This window comes from Schistocerca nitens, chromosome 3 (genome assembly GCF_023898315.1).
Source record: "Schistocerca nitens isolate TAMUIC-IGC-003100 chromosome 3, iqSchNite1.1, whole genome shotgun sequence".
Classification (NCBI taxonomy): Eukaryota; Metazoa; Arthropoda; class Insecta; order Orthoptera; family Acrididae; genus Schistocerca; species Schistocerca nitens.
The window spans coordinates 823,036,377-823,059,449 of record NC_064616.1 but is presented as its reverse complement, the minus strand read 5'-3'; the positions used below and the strand labels follow the sequence as shown (position 1 = coordinate 823,059,449).

At 38.3% G+C, this 23,073-nt stretch overlaps 1 protein-coding gene across 1 annotated transcript in view; it reads right to left on the bottom strand.

Moving 5' to 3' along the window:
* Window positions 1-6,736: 6,736 nt before the first annotated feature.
* Window positions 6,737-23,073, bottom strand: part of LOC126249774 (uncharacterized) — a 50,758-nt gene continuing 34,421 nt past the window's right edge. Inside the window, exons 3-4 of the mRNA XM_049951458.1 lie at window positions 7,083-7,225; window positions 6,737-6,889 (exon numbers count right to left, since the gene is read on the bottom strand). Coding sequence (XP_049807415.1) covers window positions 6,783-6,889; window positions 7,083-7,225 — 250 coding nt within the window. The 3' untranslated portion in view covers window positions 6,737-6,782. The remainder of the gene's footprint in view (window positions 6,890-7,082; window positions 7,226-23,073) is intronic.

Genomic DNA, 23,073 nt, shown 5'->3' with positions numbered 1-23,073 from the left:
TCATATAGTCTATTATGCAACTTGCGCCTCTGCCCCATCTTATTTCTAAGTTTTCAAATCAAATTTCAAAACTTGCATTCAAATTGCAAAGTTTACTCCATTTATTGATTTCAAACTGATATGCAAAATCCACTGTTTATACCATTAGCAGAGATTCTATCCTAATTTTTATTGTTCTCGTATGGATGAACTTCAGCATGCTGAGTTCAAAAGTCACTCTATCAACTATCTTACAATTCAATAGAATCTTTAGCATTATTTTACAATTAAAGTGAGTTAAAAATAACATTCATTTTACATGCAAAAACACTTCTGTGTTATCAGCTTCCTCAATCATACAAAGCCATAACTGATTCACAGCCTACAAGCAAAGCATTGTTGTGCCAATTGTTGTGAACAATACTGCACAGTAATACCAATAAGTCTTAAAGAACAAAAAAATATTTCGAAAACTCAGACTATATAAACACAGTAACTCCCATTACTATCACAAATAACTGGCAAAATTAAAAATGATAAAAAAATTAAAGTTTAGAAAATTGCAACTTTGGTATTACACAATATGAAGGTTGATGAAATAATACTGCTACTACCAGTTTTGGTAACATTTATATCACATTGTGCTCAACAGTATAATTGACTAGACACTACGTTATATACTATATGGAAGAACTGCATTTTGTATTTAAAAACAGGAAAAACTAGTTGTATATGCATAGTTATACCCCACAAAGCCTACTAGATAACTAACAGAACACATTTCTTTAAGTTGCAAACAGGGACAATTAAAAGACAATTACACTACATCTTTCAAAAGAAAAAGAAAGAAAAACGCGCGCACATGCACACGCATGCAAGGGCCATCTCCGGCAGCTAAAACTAGAATGTACTGGTCCAAGCAGCCGGAGCTGGCGGTCGTGTGTGCAGGAGGTGTGCTCACTTGTGTGAATGAAAATGTATGTCTTTCTCTTTATTTTTCTGACAAACACTGTGGCCAAAAGATAATGTGTAAGTCTTTTAACTGTGCCTGTCTGCAACTTGACGTGTCATCTAAAGATGACATTGTTTGATTTAGTATGCAGCAATCTATCTTTTCCTTAGATTGTTGATATTCCAACCTGGAGTTTGCATTGTTTGATTTTGTAAACATTTCTATAGTATTCAAACATTCAACATTAGCAGAACCTCAAAGTTCTTAACTGCTGTGATAAACAGTGCAACAGTTACTTTGAAAGTAGAATTTGCAGAACTCATGTGAAAAATTTTGTATTTCACCTAATAAAACAGCTTGAGAAGCTACTTTTACATTTAAAAATTGAATCATAATAAATTCACAAGAACTTACACACCGAAATTATATACAACACTAGAAACAACAATAAGTCTTGGTGATTCTTAACTACTTCCAAAAAGGCTTATAATCATCAAAAGTCTATGAGAATGTGAAAAATTTTAGTTCCTAACAGACCCTAAATCTATATTATCAAAATAATTCTAATATCTGCTACATATTGCAGATGCACTTTCACTGCAATATTTCACACTTCATCATAAAAATCCACAGTACAATTCATACAACTTGTACGGAATGGATTCATGATGAAGAAAATTATGTCTCACTGATGTCCTTTTGCAATTTAATATGCCAGATCACAGGAAACTGGCACCTAATTTTATATGGCAACTACAGATCAGCTCTATTTCTTACAGCAATTCACAAAGCACTACAGTTGCCTGAAAGCTCTCCAAGGTGATTACTTGGAATATAAAAACATACATCTTGAAGCATATAAAAATGTTTGCCTGTTGAATATATATATAAAGGCTATTATTATTATTATTATTATTATTATTATTATTTCTCCACTGAATTATTTGAGCCACATGCCATGAAAAATCATTCCTTAAATAAATGAGTAAGAATATAATGTTAAGAAATAAATATTGCACAAGTAGTGACCTCCCATATGGTACAGGATTTGAACAAAATGTGTAGTTCTGAGCTAGTTGTTAGAGAGAAGCTATTAGTATACAACAGTAAAGATTACTTCAATTACTGGCAATTAATATGTACACTGGCTAAGAAAGTCACTTGAGTATTACTGACATACAAAATTTGAAATATGGATATATCACAGTATAATTTTGTTTGTTTGTTTCAATTTACTGTAGCTGACAAAAAGGAAATTCATTAACATGATATTGGAAAATCGTAGTGGAATACAAACAATGGGATGAGTAAAGACATCTACTCATTTAATAGTGTAACATTAGATATGCACATAACCAAAATCTGTCAAGATTTGGAACCACATAGCTCAAATCATAAACCTGGGTTTTTCTTCCAAGCACACGCATGCACTACACAACTACACTATCCCAGCACTGTGCCAGCACCAGAAAAAATGCAACTGTGTGCATATTTGTGTAACATGAAGACTGCAATTTCATCGCCTGAGCTGCTACATTCCAGATCTTGGATGTACTGGTAATTAAAGATCAATATGTTCATTATATCATGAGTAGTTATCTTTACTCATATTTTGTTTAAAAAGGAAATACAATTACGTAATTAATACTGCACTGTAAACACTTTCTTGAGCAATATATGGTAAACAAAAATGATACAAAATTCATTCCCTGAAAAAGGCAAAGCGTTCTGTTTCTTATACTCTGCTTAATTTAACTAGCCCTGTCAACTAACTCACATCTCTACATAGAATACTGTTTACAAATGAGGAAATCAATACAAATCTTAATACACAATACTGAATGAGGCAACATCCTAATGTTTATCATCCCCCCCCACACACACAAAGACTCAGAAACCATATAATTAGCAATGAAAATTTTCATTGTTAACATTTACCACATGTTTATAAGAAATACAAGGCAGCAAAGTTTTTTTACACAAAGGTAGTAGAGTTCCTGAAAAAATCAAAAGAAGACTCATACAGAAACAAAAAGAGTAACATCCAACTGTCTTACAGCTTTAGGAAAATCTTACACAAAATTTATTTTACACCACTGATGTATGCAGAAAAGGAAGCATTGAGAAAAATAGGGAATGAGAAAATCTTTCATTTTGCATTGAAATGTCAGAATACACACACACACACACACACACACACACACAAGGCTGTTTCTCCTACAAGCTGCCAGGTGACTTCTTCCTGTTATATCAGAAGGTATTTCATATTCTGTTTTCTATATAGGTACCATCAGACCAAATAAATGTTGCATATTAAGTTTAAGATGAAAGACCAAGTACTAACAAAAAATGTCAGTTCTCACAATAATGAATAAAAATAAATGTAATTTTTTGTGTCCAGCTAATAGAATGGCTTCAACTCATTTTGTGCAGCGCTCAGTTGAACAAATTTATTGACAGTGACAGCAAAACTTGATACTTATTTATTTTTATTCATTATTGTGAGAACTGACATTTTTTGTTAGTACTTGGTCTTTCATCTTAAACTTAATATGCAACATTTATTTGGTCTGATGGTACCTATATAGAAAATAGAATATGAAATATCTTCTGATATAACAGAAATAAGTCACCTGGCAGCTTGTAGGAGAAACAGCTAGTGGCAGCCGAGTGTGTTGCACGATAGTATTTTCACACTGTACCCACACAGCAAATTTATTCATCACTGCTTAACATACTGCTTAGCATACTGCATACTTAGCATACTGCAGCGTCAACAAAATCCATTAACAGAAATGCTTATTCTCTCATTTCTCCTCAGCGTCAACAAAATCCATTAACAGAAAATCTAAATGTACTAATCTGGGGATGCTCTGTCAATGAAGCATATAAAATTATGAGTAATGTTTTACGTGTAACAAAAATCGGAATGATAGTTTCCATTGAGGTAATGCACAGGCACATTGTGCTTTATTATTCTTTTTCCCCACAGCAACTCCACCCACACAAAAGCAATGATATTGAAAATAATTTTAGAATCAGCGGGGAAAAAAACATCTGACGACATTTAAGATGGAAATACAGTACAACAGTTTGGAAATTGGGAGGGGAGGGGGGGGGGGAGGTGAATTTCATTGACAGTACTCCATTACATCATACCTACTTTCTCACTGTCCTGTTTTAACAATACACATATACGTAAATAATTAAAAATTCTACTAAATCCTCTAATTATACAGGGATGAGGCTGCTTTCTCCCGTGTGTGTAGAGTTAATTCAAACAAATGCATCTAACTATAATGGAAATCAACCAGACCACAATATGGAAAAATTATTGAACTTAAGACACCTAAATAATAAGTGGATAGTACAACTATCTTTACAATAATTGAACTTATCAGTATGATCAAAATAGATACATGTTAATAATTTCTTAAACTATTTGGCCAAGACGGTACTGCATGAGACATTTTGGCTGGATGGCAAATCACAACACACACAGAAAGCTCTCAAATTTAATTAACAAATGTCTTCCAGAATATCGTGTATGCAAACTTATGAGTTTGAGTTAATGTAAAATTATTTTTCTTTCTGCTATTTGGAGGCTGTATCACTGCATTGAATTAACAGGAATATCAAGCTGGTGTATACCTAATATTTCTAAGCTCCTTCCAGATAAAAATTGAAACTGAAACTGTCAGATGCAAAGTTGTAAGCTATTCTTTTAATTTTTTTATGTTTTAGCTATTTGTCTCATATTTGTTACAACATCACACACAATTATTGTGGTATTGTGACTAACCATGAACACTACCTCGTCATAACTTATCAAAGATATTCTGAGAGTCAATGAGTCTATTTTCATAGTAGAGAACTAGAATATTACTATGAAAAGATTTAACTTCAACATGATCCAACACACTCTCCTCTAATGTAGATATTTATTCATGGTCCAGATATGGCCGAGGATGACGACGGGAGGGAGGGAGGGGAGTTGAAATTAATTACTTTCCTCTCAGCAAGTCTTCAATTAATCAATTGATCTGATAACAGTTTGTTTCCTTGCAAAATCTTTCTTTATGGATAGTTGTTGCCGCACATGAAAACCCTGAAATAATAAGTTCCAGATGTCTAGCTCTGTTCTGATATGGGAGTATCAAACACAAATGGAGACACACACATAAAGAAATAATAAATCAAAGTAGGTCAGTTACTCTTGGAGAATTTGAATCTATACTTCCATCAACGACAAAGATAACTGACGCTCGTGAAGATAAAAACTGTGATGCAACTACGTCCTGTTATCACTTTTTAAAATATAATATATGGCACAGAGGTTTTTCTTGTCAGTACCCATGCATTATTTTGTTCGGTCTACTTTCTGTCAACTTCACCAATAGAATTAATTATCATAAAGCTCCAAAATGGTAACCGTTATGTACAAGAGGAAGTAACAAAACATATAGCATGGCTAGAAGTAAGATTGGGGTGATGATGCTAAATTATTATTATTATTATTATACTATCTGTTGTTATAGCCCACAGCATAAAAGCTTGCAGCAAGAGAGAATATAGTTATTCCAGAAACTAACAATTTCTTCCATCAAACAAACTAATCCTGTGAATGTGCGTATTTGACAGAAAGTTTCCCAGAAAGCAAATTTTAACTAAATGTACAAAAGTGGTCTGTTATAATTGTGGACTGGACCTTTTATGGCTGAGCAGAGAAATTACAGTCTTAGCATTCTGATACATTTGAAGACACTTCAGTTAAGAAGCTCTTAGTGATGGCATAAAATATAAGGCACTAGACACCAAAGGCTGTGTCAGAGCAGCCTTATCCAAAATACTACTTAGCAATATACATTCACTAAAAACAGTGCTAATTCCAGTATCTAGTACAACCACATGAGAACAACTGTCAAGTTAATTTCATACATTTAACAAAGAACCCAAGTGAAAATTTTCATACCACGTAGATTCACAATGAAGTTTCTAGACATACGTAGAAGCTAATTGCAATAGCTTATTTACAAAATGTAGTTTTGACTTTTCAGTACATCATCAGTTAAAGAAATTGCACTACCCTAATCACTAATTCACAAGACTGAAAACATCCGTTTCTGTACAACATTTCCCATTCTTTTGTCATCCCATTCTCTTCACCCACTGCTTCTCTTCCAGTTTCATGTGGTTGCTGAAAATTTACACACTTCCCTTACACAACAATGTGAAAATTTTCTGTTCAAGTTGAACAATAAGATCTATAGGACAGAGGTCAAAACTGCTACATTAACATAATTTTGCTGATAGAAGAAATGGCACACAATGAGCATGGTACACAAACCGAGAGCTACCAAGCTTCAAACTGTCTGTGCGGTCCTACTATAAGCAATCAGTCTACCACTCACAGAGACAGAATTGACATATACATGTCACTGACATTTGTGGACATTATCCAGTGTGTGTTCAGCATGCCACACCCATCTAATGCTCAAGCATAATTATACCATTACAGTATTTCTTGTAAGGTGTCTAGAATAGAATTGCTTCCTAAAATTATACCACTTTAAAACACACAAAAATAATGCAATTGCTGCCAAAGTTGTACATAGTTATAAATTAGTTATAAATGCTATTATACAGACTATGCAGTGTTTTTTGATTTTTCTTTGGTTCAGAAGTGAATCTCTCTCATGCATTCAAATTACTATAATATCATTGTGGTCATTTGCAAGGACCTGTAAGTATCTTACAGGCTACTTCTGTGCAACACCAAGACAAAAAAGAATAAAAATAAAAAAATCTGCATATTACCAACTAGGAACTTTAAAACATTAATCACTGAGATCTAGACATTTTCAAATTGTTTGATGTTTACAGCATTTGGTGTATAGTGATGCTGATTGCTTTTTTCTTCTGGAGGCATTATTCCATTTGCTACATCATCATCTTTGGCTGCAAAGAGAGAGGGAGAAAGGTTAATTACAGCAAGGAAACCAAATTGGAAATAACTGTGATTTTATAAACACCACAATATGTCACTCTGAATTAAAACTTAATACATAAGAAACAATACTGCCAAATCCCAATAGGAATTAATCACAACATAGAGTAAATGTTAATTTTGAAGCAGTAACCAAAAACACACCATATGCTATACTGGTGCCATGTGTGTAGTTGATGCGACAGGCATTGTAGAGAGGACACCGGCTCCAGAAGCAGCAGACAATAGTACCCACAGTCAGGAGTAGGCAGGAGGATATGACAGCAACACCAACAACCTTCACAAGCCTGTGGCACCAGCAACAGTATAATCAGACAATTCAATTGACAATAAATACCAACTAACAATGAGTGTCGATGCAGAAAAGTACAGGGGGAGACAGAAAGAAAGTGGTAGAAGCAAAGTCAGTGGCAGAAGAAATAGGAAATGTGAGAGGTGTGTTATGAGAAAAAGTGGGATGGGGAAGGTGCACTGGGCAGGGAGAGGTAGGTGTGGAGGACGGCGGGGGGTGGGGTGGGGTGGGGTGGGGGGCGACGAGGAGACGGGGGGGGGGCGAGGAGATGGGGGGGAGCGACGAGGAGATGGGGGGGGGAGCGACGAGGAGATGGGGGGGGAGCGACGAGGAGACGGGGGGGGCGATGAGGAGATGGGGGGGCGACGAGGAGACGGGGGGGGGCGATGAGGAGATGGGGGGGGCGACGAGGAGACCGGGGGGGGCGATGAGGAGATGGGGGGGGGCGTCGAGGAGACCGGGGGGGGGGAGGGGCACGAGGAGGGAGCAAGCTGTGAAAATGGTGACTTGGTGTGGGAGGCCTCGAGGCTGGTTGAGAGAGAGGCACAGGGAGAACTGGGAGGGAAGGGTATGGCGGCCTAACTAGAGAAGGGACCATTGTTGAAGGGATTTGGCAGTAATGAAGGGTTGAAGTCACAAAACATGTATGGCAATAAAGTGGGGCTGAAGCAGTGAGGGGTGTCCAGCAGTGTACCCCTACGGAATCTTGGAGTAGTTTCACAAGAGTGGAGGGTGAGACAGGTTTGTGCAAGTGGGCATTAGGTGTGAAGCAGGTTTTTGCAAGGGGAGGGTTGAGAGTGGGCTGGTGCCAGTGGTGGTGGGGGGGGGGGACATGCTAGTTCAAGTGGTGGGGGCGAAGAAGAAGGCTTGTGAGAGTAGTGGGATGGGAGAGTTATGGTGGCGGGTGTGGGGGATAGTCAGTAGGATGGCTGGTGTGGGGGAGAGTCAGTAGGGTGGCGGGTGTGGGGGAGAGTCAGTAGGGTGGCAGGTGTGGGGGAGAGTCAGTAGGGTGGCAGGTGTGGGGGAGAGTCAGTAGGGTGGCAGGTGTGGGGGAGAGTCAGTAGGGTGGCAGGTGAGGGGGAGAGTCAGTAGGGTGGCAGGTGTGGGGGAGAGTCAGAAGGGTGGCGGGAGTGAGGGAGAGTCAGTAGGGTGGCGGGAGTGAGGGAGAGTTAGGGTGGTGGGAGAGATGGATAGAAGTGGTTACGGACAAATGGATTGGTTGAAGGTTGGATTGGTTGAATGTGGCAGGGGCATATTGGTTGGAAATGGGATACACAGTTAGTTGGAAGTGTAAAGGTTTGACTATATGTGGCAAGTGCATGTTGGTTGAAAGTGGGGTTAGCTGGTTGGAGGTGGGAGTAGGTGGATATGAGGAGTGACACAAAAGTGGAGGGATAGTGCATTAGTGTGGAGGAAGGGTTAAAGAAAGTGGGTGACTGGAGTAAGTGGGGTAGGGTAAGTAATGCTCTGGAGAAACGAGGAAAGACACATGGCTGTGGCAAGTTGAAGAAACAGAAAGAAACTACAAGGTACATATGCAGACTGAAAAGACAATGTGAGGGGAATTGCCTTGAATAGATGGAGAGAAAAGGGGAGGTTGGGTGGGTGACTTGGGTACAGCAGGGAATGTGTAGACAAATATGAAAGATACAATGTATGGTAATGTTAGCAAAGGTATCCCTGCTATAAGGCAGTACTAAACCAATTGAAACATGAAAGCTAATTTCAATGTTTATCCAGGTATCATTCAATTATGGCATGCACTAGTTAAGAGTGTTAAAAATTGCTTTCAGGACCGCACTATGGTTCAAGTGTAAAGAGGAGGCAAGAAAATATGGCGAATTTTACTCAAAGTAAATATTACAAGTTGTTGTGAGTAAGGAATAGATGAACACCAAGTTAGCTGCTCACTCCTCTTGGCTCCATTTCGTGCCTCTCTTCCCCAGATGACCTACACTCCAGTATAGGTACTTTCCTCTGTCCTGCAACAACTGGTGGAAACGATAATTTGTTTCAAAAGGCTAGGAGCAACATTGGCGAATACCTGGTGTTGTTATGAGATTGAGCATGCATATGTTTCTGTACTTAATAAGAAGCTGCTTTTTATATATTAAAAAGTAATATTTATTCATGTCTGTCTTATGTCAAAGGTAAAATTTACATAAAATTGACATTACATGGCAAATCTCTCAAACATCAGGTGCCTTTCCGCTCGTGCTTTTAACTATACTTCAAATTTTGTCTTTGTGGTGAGTGTGTGGAATCACCCCAAGTAAAAATTTCTCTTGAGGTAGTCACACGGTGTTTGGTGTGATATGAAATAACCCTTTGATTTTCATTGCTAACAAAATGTTATTTAATATGTAAATAAGTGTCCAACTAATAGAGCAGCCTCTTACTGAACTGATGGGATATTCAATTGAAGAATATTTATTGACACTGTTGGAAATACTGACATTCTTCGTGTTTTGCTGTTACTGTCAATAAATATCTTTTACATGACCACCACATCAGACCAGTTGGACAAAAATTACACTTAAGCATCATTTTGTTTTTCATGAGAACTGAAATACGTTTCACTGACACTTGGCGCTCCACGAAATATTCCTTGGGTAACCTGTTTTTACGCTGGCTCTAACTAAACACCACTACAAAAATTAACTGAAGATATCTTCCAAAATATTTGAAAAATACCTACTGCATAAGCAACTTCAGTGTAATTTCTTTGAAAGTCAGTGTGTTTTAGGGGACAAAAGTTTATTAGTATTAACAAACTATTTACATGGCAAGAAAGAAGTGAACTCAGGAAGTGTCTGAAGGAGCCATCATAAGCCTTAGTGTTGCAGTTTGTATCTTACTGATGGGTGAGAAAATAATTGAGACTGGAATAAAGCAATACAGGCATGCAGAACACAAACAAATTTCACAGGACATATGAACAGAAGGTAAGGATCCCAGTGATATATAGATTAGTCATTTCCAGTAGTCAACACACACAATTTCTCATGTAAATATTACACAAAGTTTAGCTGATATAGTTAATAAACAGATTCAGCTTACTGTGTTTAACATAAATACATTAATACAATATAACAACACTGAAATAAGTGAAGCAGTTGAATGTTACCCAAGAATGAGAGAGAGAGAGAGAGAGAGAGAGAGAGAGAGAGAGAGAGAGAGAGAGAGAGAGAGAGAGAGAACTTACAATTACACTCAACTGTGGCTTCTAACTGCTGACAAGTTTTACCTATAAACTTCTTGAAGGTTTTTTCACATCACTAATTGAATGCCATTTTTCTTATGCAAATTAATTTACCCCTGGGAATCAGATACATAAATACCAAAAGCGGAATTATTATATTTTTGATTACATTATACACCAATAATCTTTTAAAATGTTGTCTGGATTGTATGCTCTTGGATTTGCAGGGCCAAGAAGCATTATTCAAGTCAGATCTCCACATCAGGCCTTTGTAATTTTAATATGTATGTTGCTATAGCAGTGTCCCATTATATCAGTATGTCTTAAATTCTTGAGCAAAATAAATCATTAACACACAGTTGTTAGTTCATTCCTTCAGATGTTAATCATTTCCTTGTTGGTTTCAGTAACAGTTGCTTTTGTACCATCAGCAGTGTCACAAATGCTTTTGCCAGTAACAATAATAGTGTGAACATATCCAGTATCTTTGATGATATACAGGTTATGATTCGATTTAGCTCTACTGATTTCCGTGTACTAACTGTGTGGCTTCCCATGACACAGAGCTAATAAGACCAAGATTTCATTTAATACTCCAAAAATAAGTTATTAACTTTGGTTCACTGTTGAAATAATAGCAGCCTGACTTCCAGTACCAGTGAAAATACAAGGGAAAGAAAAAAATAATGAGAATTTTCCTTTGAGAACAATTAAATTACGTATTTCATATTTCACATAAACTTTACAGAACTGCACCACCACCATCAAAACAGCATCCAGTGAACCTAAAGCACTTGTCTGAACATTTCACCCAATGAGAGAGGAAGTTTCTATAGTTATGCAAAGATATGCCACATAGTGCCCAATGTCATTTTCATTTCATCTCTTTTTTCAATAGTCTCAAAATAATTCCTTTTTATGCCTCTTTTCAGTCTGGAAATCAGGATAACATCTAAGGGTGTTGTGTTTTTAATGAAGTAGTTATGTTTTGTGATGGGAGTAAATTACAATTTACAGCAATGCATTGCAGCGTCATCTGTTAAAATGTTGGATAGACTGAAAAAGTAGGAACTGTGGGCTTTGTTGGATAACCTATAAACTATTTTAATATTTCTGTGATTTTGTGCCTTTGTGTATGTGAAATAACATTATCAAAAATGGTAGACGGATGTGTTAATTTGTTGAACAGGGAAAAAGTAGTCAAGAAATTAGAGCAGATAATGGGCATGCAGTGCATGAAATAGGTAACAATAATGAAACCTCAAATTCAATTAAAATGGAGAACATAAATCCAAATTCCAGTGTTCTGACTCCAGATGCTATAATAAATACTTCTATAAAAATTTATAGTAATTATCTAATTCTTTAGTACTTATAACAAGTGAACAATAAATTAGGTAACACCACCAGCGGATTGAACAGTAACCTAGAAGCAAACACCTGCAAATTAAAGGATATGAAGAATGCATTATGGAGTGGAGGCAACAGTCTGCTAGTTTAAAAGTGAGTTTCAAGAACCAGTGGATGTAAAGCATTCTCATTTTACCCTAGAGATTAAGGAACAATGTACGCAGATAAAAACTGCATTAATTGAGGTTCAATCCTAACTAAACTTGCAGCAACAAGAAGTTTATTAAACACAGAGCAACAAGGGATTATCAGATTCCTGAAATAAATTAAAAATTACGGGATACCTTTCGTAACAGACAAAAGTCATGTAAAGAAAATGAAAATGCAGTTGCTAAATCAGTTTCTGATTTATGACAACATTGTTCTGATCTGGAAAGTACAGTTAAAGTGCTGGATCTAATCATAAGGGCCAGACAAAACTGTAAAACTGATACTGACTGAAGTCTGATAGGTGAAGAGATTAATTCAGTTGTGTGAGGGAGCTATACCAGAAATCACTATTCAAATATCATAATCGACAATGTTACCAGCAATGGGCAACTTAAAAGAGTTTGATCTGAATGAACATCTTCATTCAGTCTCATTTTGTTAATCAATTTAAAGTTGCTTATTCGTGTCTTCCCACTGAGGCAGATAAGATTGATATTTGTCTGTGACATGTGTGCTTGTGCCCACACATGGTGAAAACTGTGTTGCTGAAAGGTACTACTTTTTGTCGACTTTGAAACAGCATTGGTCTAGGGTAAAACAATGGAGTATTAAGGAGAAGTTATTTGTGCTCAGCAATGACAATTTAAGTGAAGGTTCCATGGAACATTTTCTTTAGAAATATTGGGAGAATAATATGTACTTGGATGACCCTATTAATGTTGTGGATTTAACTGTAATCTTAACAAAGCGTCTTCCTTGGAATGTCTGGGAAAGTCTAGCATCAAGGATATTTAACAACTTTGATGAATTATTACAAGCTATTACCCATTTGGAAGCATTAGACAGTGAGAGAAGAGGTTGTGGTACTTTACACAATGTATATGCTAATCGGAACCCTCATTATCCACATCCAGAGGCCACAAGACCAAGTAATACCAACCAGCTAAAGTGGCATCATGAAATTAACTGCCACTGACATGAAGACATAATGTTTATACAAGAGATTATTGGCAAATGCATGCTGATAGGAGGGAAACTGGTAGCCATTCTAATGAAGATCACAGCATCTTGGACAGACTTGCATTAAACAAAATAGGTTTTGGAACAGACCCATTCAAAAATAGGGAACAAAGTAACAGGTCATGTTATGCTATTCAAACAATTAAATATGAACATAGAGATGACATTAGAGAAGATATGCTGTGTGAAAATACAGCAGTCAGTGATGAAATACTTCTACCAAATGTTGAAGTTAATGTCTGTGGCAAGAAGGTTTCAATTTTAATGACATTGGGAATGAAACAACAGCTACATTGAGAACTCTTTTCAGACAACTTAGAGACATAACCAAAATACCAGTTTTCCTTGTGAACAGTGTACTTATTGTAACTACAACTGGAAATTGAAACCCACTATACTGGAACAAACACACTGCCAATTCCAAATGCTTGCTGAATTTTTTGAGGTGAGTGCTTAAAACTTTGGAGATCGCCCACTTAGAAGAATGTCAGGCCTAAAAAACTGGCAATTTATGCCATTATTTAAAGCGTTACTGGCACATATGTAATTATGTATAAAGATAGTTAATCCATACCTGGAACGAGAATTTCATAAATTTTTGCCAGTTATCACTATCAATGCCATCAAGATACCAAATGTGACATAAATGGCCTTTTATTTTGATTGCACTGAGGTAGACGCTTAAATGTTTTACACCAGCAAGTGATCGCACATTAGTATAGCACATAAATTTCAAGTTGATACATCGACCTGTTCCTACGAAAAAGGGATCTTAACGGTCAGACAGACAAACAACAAAGTGATTATACGAGGATTTTGTTTTTACTGTCTGAGGTATGAAACCCTAGAGAGACCAAGCTACAAGATTTAGTTTTTTAGTTCTTTAATAGATTACAAATTCCAAAATAATGATGACAGAAAGTACAGTTATCCTTCAAAGAAGCATAGTGTGATGTGAGTTTTTGAGCAATTTCTTCCTCTTGAGTTTACAAAATTCCTAGATCACTCTACAAAGGTGACATATTTGTAACAGAATTATGGCAAACTGTGAAACCTAATGAACACGTACACCAATTACACCAACTTGATCACATATTGACTCAACTCAGTCATTCATCACAGCAGTTGTTATGTTCGCTACGATTTCTTTCAAAATAATCCTAGAAATTTGAAAACAGAAAGCAGCAGCTGCCAAGGAATATGTTGCAATATGTCCATTCATTGTTCCCATATGAAGAGAGTCCAGTCTTCAAGTGACAGGCTGTTTGCACACCGAGAAAATTGTGACCTGAGCAATATACTCAGGCACCATCTTTTTAATACAGTACTGTGTCCAGAGCTATTGCTCGGGCTTGGTCTCCAATGTGTTGCTTATAGATTATTTGAATGTAGATTATTATGAGTAATCAATGGTTGAGAAACTGTGTAAAATAGATTTTGGAGTTTAATAGCATCTAGTACAGCACATTGGTGCATTAGTTGTGTTAGATTTATTAGTATGTGGTGCTATAGAAGAATGCTGAAGATTACATGGGTAGATCGCATAACTAATAAGGAGGTATTGAAAAGAATTGGGGAGAAGAGGAGTTTGTGGCACAACTTGACTAAAAGAAGGGATCGGTTGGCAGGACATGTTCTGAGGCATCAAGGGATCACCAATTTAGTATTGGAGGGTGGCGTGGAGGGTAAAAATCGTAGAGGGAGAGCAAGAAATGAATACACTAAGCACATTCAGAAGGTTGTAGGTTGCAGTAGGTACTGGGAGATGATGAAGCTTGCACAGGATAGAGTAGTATGGGGAGCTGAAATCAAACCAGTCTTAGGACTGAAGACAACAACAACAACAACAACAACAACAACAACAACAAAAACAACTACAGATTTATTAGTAACTAGCAAGCCTGGGAATGCTTCGCAACTGCTAAATACAGGGACCTTTACAACTTTGTAATGATGTAGAAATTTATTGACATAACTTACAGAATTGGTAGATGTGTCATTTTGTAGCAAATAACCTCAAGTTTCACATAAAAGTGTTAAGTTGGTTTAATGTGAATACCATTTGTGATGTGGCAAACATCCCACTAGTAATCAATTTCTTTGCTCAGTCATTGCAGAAAATCGGGCATAACTTGTGCAATGGTAGAATAGATTTGATTTTTCAGGACAGCTAAACTGTTTGGTAGGGGAGGAACATACACATGGTCTTTAATGAAACCCCAGAGAAAGAATTCCATTGTTGTCATGTCTGGGAAGTGAGGTGGCCAAGCAATTGGCCCTTCACGATCAATCCACCGACCTGGGAAGCAATTATCAAGGAAACCTTGAACTTCCGTGAGGAAATGAGGCGGTGCACCAACTTGCTGGTAGTAAACCATCCCATCTCTGTTATCATCATTGTTCTGTAAAATAAAATTGTTCTGTAAGCATATACAGATGCACAATACCAATGACAGTTTTCACCATGAAGAAATGAGGGCCGTACACTTTCAGTTTGCTAACGGCACAAAACACATTAACTTTGGGGCTGTCATGAATGTGTTCCAGGGTTGCACGTGGATTTTCATTGCCCCACATTCTGCAGCTATGGGTGTTCACCATGCCCTTATCGACCTCTATCCAATGAAACATTTCCGCACAGAATTCCCCATGAGCAAACTTATCTGCATCACTAATGTGCTGTGCCATTGTGAATCTGTATGGTTACAAGTGTAAACATCTACAAGTACTCACCAAACAGTCTTTTGTGGAACGCAAGTCTCGTGAGATGCACATCGCATTGATTTTTGTGGACTGAAGGTGATTTATCATGTGGCAATGAACAACCCATCTCAACAAAGTTCTAGTACCAAGAGGAAATTGTAGGCCTGCTTGGATGTTCTTTAGCATATTGAGTGCAAAATTTATGCCAAACAGTTGTTGCAGAGTTCATTTCATGAAACCAAAACAAAAAGTGAGCATGCTCTGCACCAGTGAAAGTAGCCATTTTAACTGTGCACTACGCTGGCACTCCTGGTGGTGGAATGGGGTACTGATGCAGTACGTGAATCAAACTTGAGGGTGTTTGCAACAAAATGACATCTACTAATTCTGTAAGTTATCTCAATAAATTTTTATTATCGTCCCAAAGTTTAAAAGTCCTTTTTGACTCATCCTATATATGGAGGAATTGGATATACATTCCAAACTCCCTCCCCCCCCCTCTACTGCATCTCCTCCTCCCCCTCCAACCTGTGCTCATATTCTCCTTCCCCCTTCTGTCTGTCCATCTCCTGATCCTAATAGGAGCTAGTGGTACTTATCCTTACAGTATTTCTTTCCAGATCGTAACTAATATGTGTACCAAATTTTGTTGAAATCATTTCTGGGTTTAGGATGACGTTTTCACATCCATGGCTTTGTCTGCATGCGCACATGCCAAATATATTTAACATATTTCACACTCATTTATACACATATCTCTAGCGGATTTCGCCCAGCAGTTTCATTTTGATGCAGTTCAACGTTTATGACAATGTATCTACTGAACTGTGTGTTGTACAATGATATAATTTTGCTGGTACATCCAGTGGTATACATGAATACTGTCTGAAAATGTATCACAAATACAGTTAGCAGTAAAGAAGTAATAAATTAATATTTCATGCTTCACACACAAGTAAATTGGTCGAAACTTTTGAGATCTTTGGTAACAACATTAAACAACTACTTGGCTTTATATAGTAGTAGTAGTAGTAGTAGTAGTAGTAGTAGTAGTAGGAGGAGGAGGAGGAGGAGGAGTTGGGTCTTAGGTCCAAAGACTCGTCTGATGCAGCTCTCCATGCTGCTCTAGCCTGTGCAAGTTGCTTCATCTCTGAATAACTAGTGCAATCTACAGCCTTCTCAATCTGCTTACAGTAGTCAGCTCTTGGTCTCCTCTACGATTTTTACTTCTCACACTTCCCTTCAATACTAGATTAGTGATCCCTTGATGTCTGAGAATGCGTCTTATCAGCCAACCCTTGCTTTTAGTCAAGTTATCCGACAAATTTCTTGTCTCCCCAATTCTATTCAGTACCATATCATTAGATACATGATATACCCATCTAATCTTCAGCATTCTTCTCTAGTGCCACATTTCAAAAGCTCTTCTTGTCTAAACTGTTTATCATCCATGTTTCACTTCCGCGCATGGGTACACTCCATAAAAACGCTTTCAGAAACTACTTCCTAACACTCAAATCTGTATTTGATGTAAACAAATTCCTATTCATCAGAAATGTTTTTCTTTCCATTGCCAGTTTACATTTTATATCCTCTCTACTTTGGGCATCATCAGTTACTTTGCTGCCTGAACAGCATAACTCATCTACTCCTTTAAGTGTCTTATTTCATAATCAATTGCCTCAGCATCAACTGATTTAATTCGACTACATTCCATTATCCTTGTCTTGATTTTGTAGGTGTTCATCTTACACCTTCCTTTCAAGACGCTACCCACTCTGTTCAACTGCTCTTCCAAGTCTTTTGCTGTCTCTGACAGAACTACGTCATTAGCAAACCTCAAGATTTTTATCTCTTCTCCCTGAACTTTAATTCCAACTCCAAATATTTCTTTGGTTTCCTTTACAGCTTGCTCAGTGTACAGACTGAATAATGTAGGGGACTGGCTACAACCCTGTTTCACTTCCTCTCAACCACTGTTTCCCTTTAATGCTCCTCAACATAACTGCTGTCTGGTTTCTACAAAAGTTGTCAATAGCCCTTTGCTCCCTGTATTTTACCCTTGCCACCTCCTGAATTTCAAAGAGAGTATTCCAGTCAACATTGTCAAAAGCTTTCTCTCAGTCTACAAAAGCTATAAATGCAGGTTTGCCTTTCCTTGATCTATGTTGTAAGATAAGTCGTAGGGTCAGTACTGCCTCGCATGTTTCTACATTTCTCAGAAATCAAAACTGCTTTTCCCCGAGGTCAGCTTCCACCAGTTTTTCCACTCTTCTGTAAAGAATTCATGTTAGTATTTTGCAACCATGACTTATTAAACTGATAGTTCTGCAATTTTCACACCTGTCAGCAACAGGTTTCTTTGAAATTGCAATTATTACATGTTTCTTGAAGTCTGAGGATATTTGGTCTGTCTCATACATCTTGCAAACCATATGGAAAGACCTTAACTTTTCCCAGCAAATTGAATGTTCAAATAACTTACAGGTTTGTTGCCGGGTGACGTCATTGACCACCGCTGATATTTCGACAGGAGCACACCCTGCCATTCTCAAGGCACAACTGCAAGGAGGAAGCAATGTGAAAGGGAATTTAATACCTCCATTCACAGAAGAGAAACAAGGAAGATACCAAACACAGAACAAGTAACCGCAGAGTCAACACACAGTCAAATATAACCAACATCAGAAATATCGATAGTGACTATTAATCAACAGGTGAGGTAGCACTAATTCTGTCCCTCTGTTTTTTTATGAGAGACAGATCCGGATTCCAAGCAGCATTTAAACAAAATCCACCATCTCTGTTTATAAGGTTGCTTGATAGTTTGATTTCAACAGCTTCCTTAATAACACTATCCCAATAGCTGGGCGTGCAAGCCAGAATGTCCATGTTGTATTCCATAGGATGACCGGTGTCAAGGCAATGTTCTGCAATAGCATATTTGCTCGGCTGTTGTAAGCGTGTGTGACGCTTATGTTCAATACACCGGTCTTCCACAGTCCTGATTGTCTGACCAATATATGACATGCCACAACTGCAAGGGAATACGATAGACACCAGCCTTACGCAAACCAAGATCATCTTTTACGGACGCCAACAGGGCCATAATCTTAGAAGGTGGTCAAAAAACACACTTCACATCATATTTTGGCAAAATACGGCCAATCCTATTGGAAATGCTTCCTGCGTAAGGCAAAAGGGCTGTAGACTTAGGTGCCATGTCGTTGCTATTGTCACTCACCTGTTGCACAGAAGGCTGATAGTGCAACGCACGTTTGATCTGGCTCTCAATATAACCATTCTGACGAAAGGTGTCTTCGAGATGTGAACTCTACAGGTTTCTTAGGTTAATTGGAGGGATTGCGTTTGAATGACTCTGATATTTTAGTCAGTTTTGATGTGGTTTCTCTTTTCACTCGCATTCCTCTGATTCATTGCAACTAACTGAGGTTAAGTTTGGTGTCGAGTTAACAAATTTGTTTCAACATGTGCTGACTTCCACTTACTTTTTACTCAATGGTCAGTACAGTGTGTTAACTGTAAGACGGCAGAGTTGTGAAGGGAGTGCGGGGAGAGGAGGAAGCAAGCATTGGCTGGCGAGGGGAGAGGAGCCGTTGGGGGGGAGAAGGCACGCCAACCAGTTGCAGTGCTGGCACTACAAATTGCGTGTCATGCTTACACGAAAGCAGACGAAAGGCTTGGAAGTAAAACTCGCTTTAAATGTTGTTCGTAAACGGAACTGAAATCATCATGTACATTAAAATATTATATATGAAACTTCCTGTACGGGCGTGAGTCGTGCTTCGGTAGCTCAGATGGTAGAGCACTTGCCCGTGAAAGGCAAAGGTCCCGAGTTCGAGTCTTGGTCGGGCACACAGTTTTAATCTGCCAGGAAGTTTCATATCAGCGCACACTCCGCTGCAGAGTGAAAATCTCATTCTGGAAATTTCTGATGTCGGTTATCTTTGGTTGTGTGTTGACTTTGTGGTTACTTGTTCTGTGTTTGGTATCTTCCTTGTTTCTCCTCTGTGAATGGAGGTATTAAATTCCCTTTCACATTGCTTCCTCCTTGCAGTTGCGCCTTGAGAATGGCAGGGTGTGCTCCTGTCGAAATATCGGCAGTGGTCGATGACGTCACCCAGCAGCAAACCTGTAAATTATCTGAACATATGGAAAAGTTTTGTCCTAACTGGCACTCCCAAGACAGAATGTCATCTATTCCTGGGGGCTTGTTTTGACTTGGGTCTTTCAGTGTTGTTTCAAATTCTTCTCGCAGTATCATATCTCCCATCCCATCTTCATCTGTGTCTTCCATTTCTATAATATTCCCTTCAAGTTCATCTCCCTTGTATAGACTGTCTATATACTCCTTTCACCTTTCCCTACTTTTCTTAGTATTGGTTTTCCATCTCAGCTCTTGATATTCATACTGCTGCTTCTCTTTTCTCCAAAAACTCTAATTTTTTTGTAGACAGTATCTATCTTTCCTCTGGTGAAATATGCTTCTGAATCATTACATGTGTCCTCTGGCCATACCTGTTTAGCCATTTTGCATCTCCTGTCAATCTCATTTTTTAGATGTTTCTATTCCCTTTCGCCAACTTCATTTGCTGCATTTTTATGTTTGCTTCTTTTCTCAATTAAATTCAATATCTCCTGTGTTATCCAAGGATTTCTGCCTGGTCTTTTCTTTTTTTATCTATTTGATTCTCTGCTGTTTTCACTATTTTATCTCTAAAAGTTACCTATCCATCTGTTACAGTATTCCTTTCCCCTGTTCTAGTCAACCCTTGCCCAATGCTCCCTCAAACTCTCAACAAGCTCTGGTTCTTTCAAATTATCCAGGTCCCATCTCATCTTTTTGCAAATTCTTCAGCTTTAATCTACAGTTCATAAGCAATAAATTGTGGTCTGACTCTACATCTACCCCTGGAAATGTCTTACAATTTAATATCTGGTTCTGAAATCGCTGTCTTACTATTATATAACCAGTATGAAACCTGGTGTCTCCAGGTCTCTTCCACGTATATATCACAATTCTTAAAGTGTCAGCGATGATTAAATTATGCCCTGTGCAAAATTCTACTAATTGGCTTCCTCTTTCATTCCTTTCCCCCAGTCAATATTCACCTACTATTTTTGCTTCTTTTCCGTTTCCTACTATTGAATTCCAGTCTCCTATCACAAATTTTTGTCTCCCTTAAATATCTGCATAATTTATTTCTCTCTTCATCCATTTCTTCAATCTCTTCATCATCCATGGAGCTAGCTGGCATATAAACTTGTACTACTGTGGTAGGTGTGGGCTTAGTGTATCTTGGCTGTGATGAGTTCACTATGCAGTTCATAGCAGCTTACCCACATTCCCATTTTCTTATTCACTATTAAACCTACTTCTGAATTACCTCTATTTGACCTGTATTCGCCTCACCAGATGTCCTGTTCCTCCTGCCACCGAACTTCACTAATTCCCACTGTAACTTGAACCTATCCATCTCCCTTTTTAAATTTTCTGACCTGCCTGCCTGATTAAGGGATCTGACATTCCATGCTCCAATCCACAGAATGCCAGTTTTGCTTCTCCTGATATCATCTTCCCGAGTAGTCCCCCCTGGAGGTTCGAGTGAGGGGACTATTTTACCTGCAGAATATTTTACCCAGGAAGATGCCACCATCAGTTAACCATATAGTACAGCTGCATGCCCTCAGGAAAAATTACGGAGTAGTTTTCCCCTTCCTTTCAGCCATTCTCAGTACCAGCATGGTAATGTCATTTTGGATGGTGTTACAATGCCAGATCAGTCAATCATCCAGACTGTTGCCCCTGCAACTATTGAAAAGGCTGCTGCCCCTCTTCAGGAACCATATATTGGTCTGGCCCCTCAATAGATACTCCTCTGCCGTGGTTGCACGTATGGTGTGGCTATCTTTATCACTGAGACACGAAAGTCACCCCACCGGTGGCAAGGTCCATGCTTTTGGGGGAGAGAGTACAGTCAATAATGACGCTGCTGATACCACCATATGTCTCATTAAGGAGGAAGTTGACATCTTGTAGCGTCGGTCATTCTACCGAATATCAGTGTCATCCACACACAATATTTTGACGTGACTCGTTACTTTCATCAGGCTCTACCCGAGATGGCTCATCAGGTGGAATGGGTTGAATATTTAAACCAGGTGGTTATATTTAAACTTATAATATTCCAAGTGCTGCAGGACACTGAAACATCATAGGTATGTTCATTAATTGGTGCTCTTGTGCAGCATCCCGAAAAACATAATAGTTCCACTTCCTGCCACCAGGTGAAAATATGGCACTAAGTGGTCAGTGTGGTGTGGGTGCAGGGAAAGGTGAGGAATGATCAAACATGTGATAATGGTCATTGTGGCTCATTTATTAGGATACAGTCACAGGTTACATGTATTCAGTATGGCCTCCCAACTCAGCAACATGCTGCATCCGTAACACGCCATGGTCGACAGTTGTTCACAGCATAGTAATCAGAATGATATGTCATTGTATGCTATCCTTCAGATCAGGAAGAGTCTGGATACATCCCTGACAGACACAATCTTTCAGAAACCACCACAACCAGAAGTCACATGGGTTTAGGACATGCAGTCATTACCGAAGGCAGCTCAAAGTAAATCTTTCACCTGGCAATTGACATGTGATGTCATCCAATCTTGTGTGAAAATAGTGGTGTGGACACAGTTGCATTCTTGCAAGCTGGAATAAGTGTTACAGAAGTATGTCCTTATAACATGCAGATGTCACTGTACATCCAACAGGCCTGTGAGCTGTCAGCCGCTAGAAGAAAAACTGACAAAGGATGAAGGAGTTTGCGAATACACACCAAACAGTCACATATGTTGAGTGCAGTGGATGTTCCTAAACAACATATGGTGGGAGAACACCACATGTGATAGTTCTGTGCATTCACAACACTACGCAGAGTGAAAAATGCTTTGCCCGTCCAAAGAAAATTCCCTTGTCACATGTCATACATTTCCATGAGTGCCAAAAACCAAAGGGCATAATCACAGCATTGCAGCCTATCTTGGGCCTTTATCTGTTGACTATTATGTATCTTGTAGGAATACCAGCATGTGCTGCAAAATCATTTGAAAAGTTGACAAGGGAAGAAACAATTCCTGTGACACAGCTTGAGCACTGGCTGCAGAATCTGAAGCATGTGCGGCATGGCTGGATATAGCTACAGCAACTTCATCAACAACTGCCACGGGAATGGGCTGTCTTCCTCTCCCTGCTGCACTGCCTGTTCCTCTAAATTTCTTTGTCATATTATTTAGCCCATTTATTGACTTCGGGCCTCTTTGCCACTTTTTCT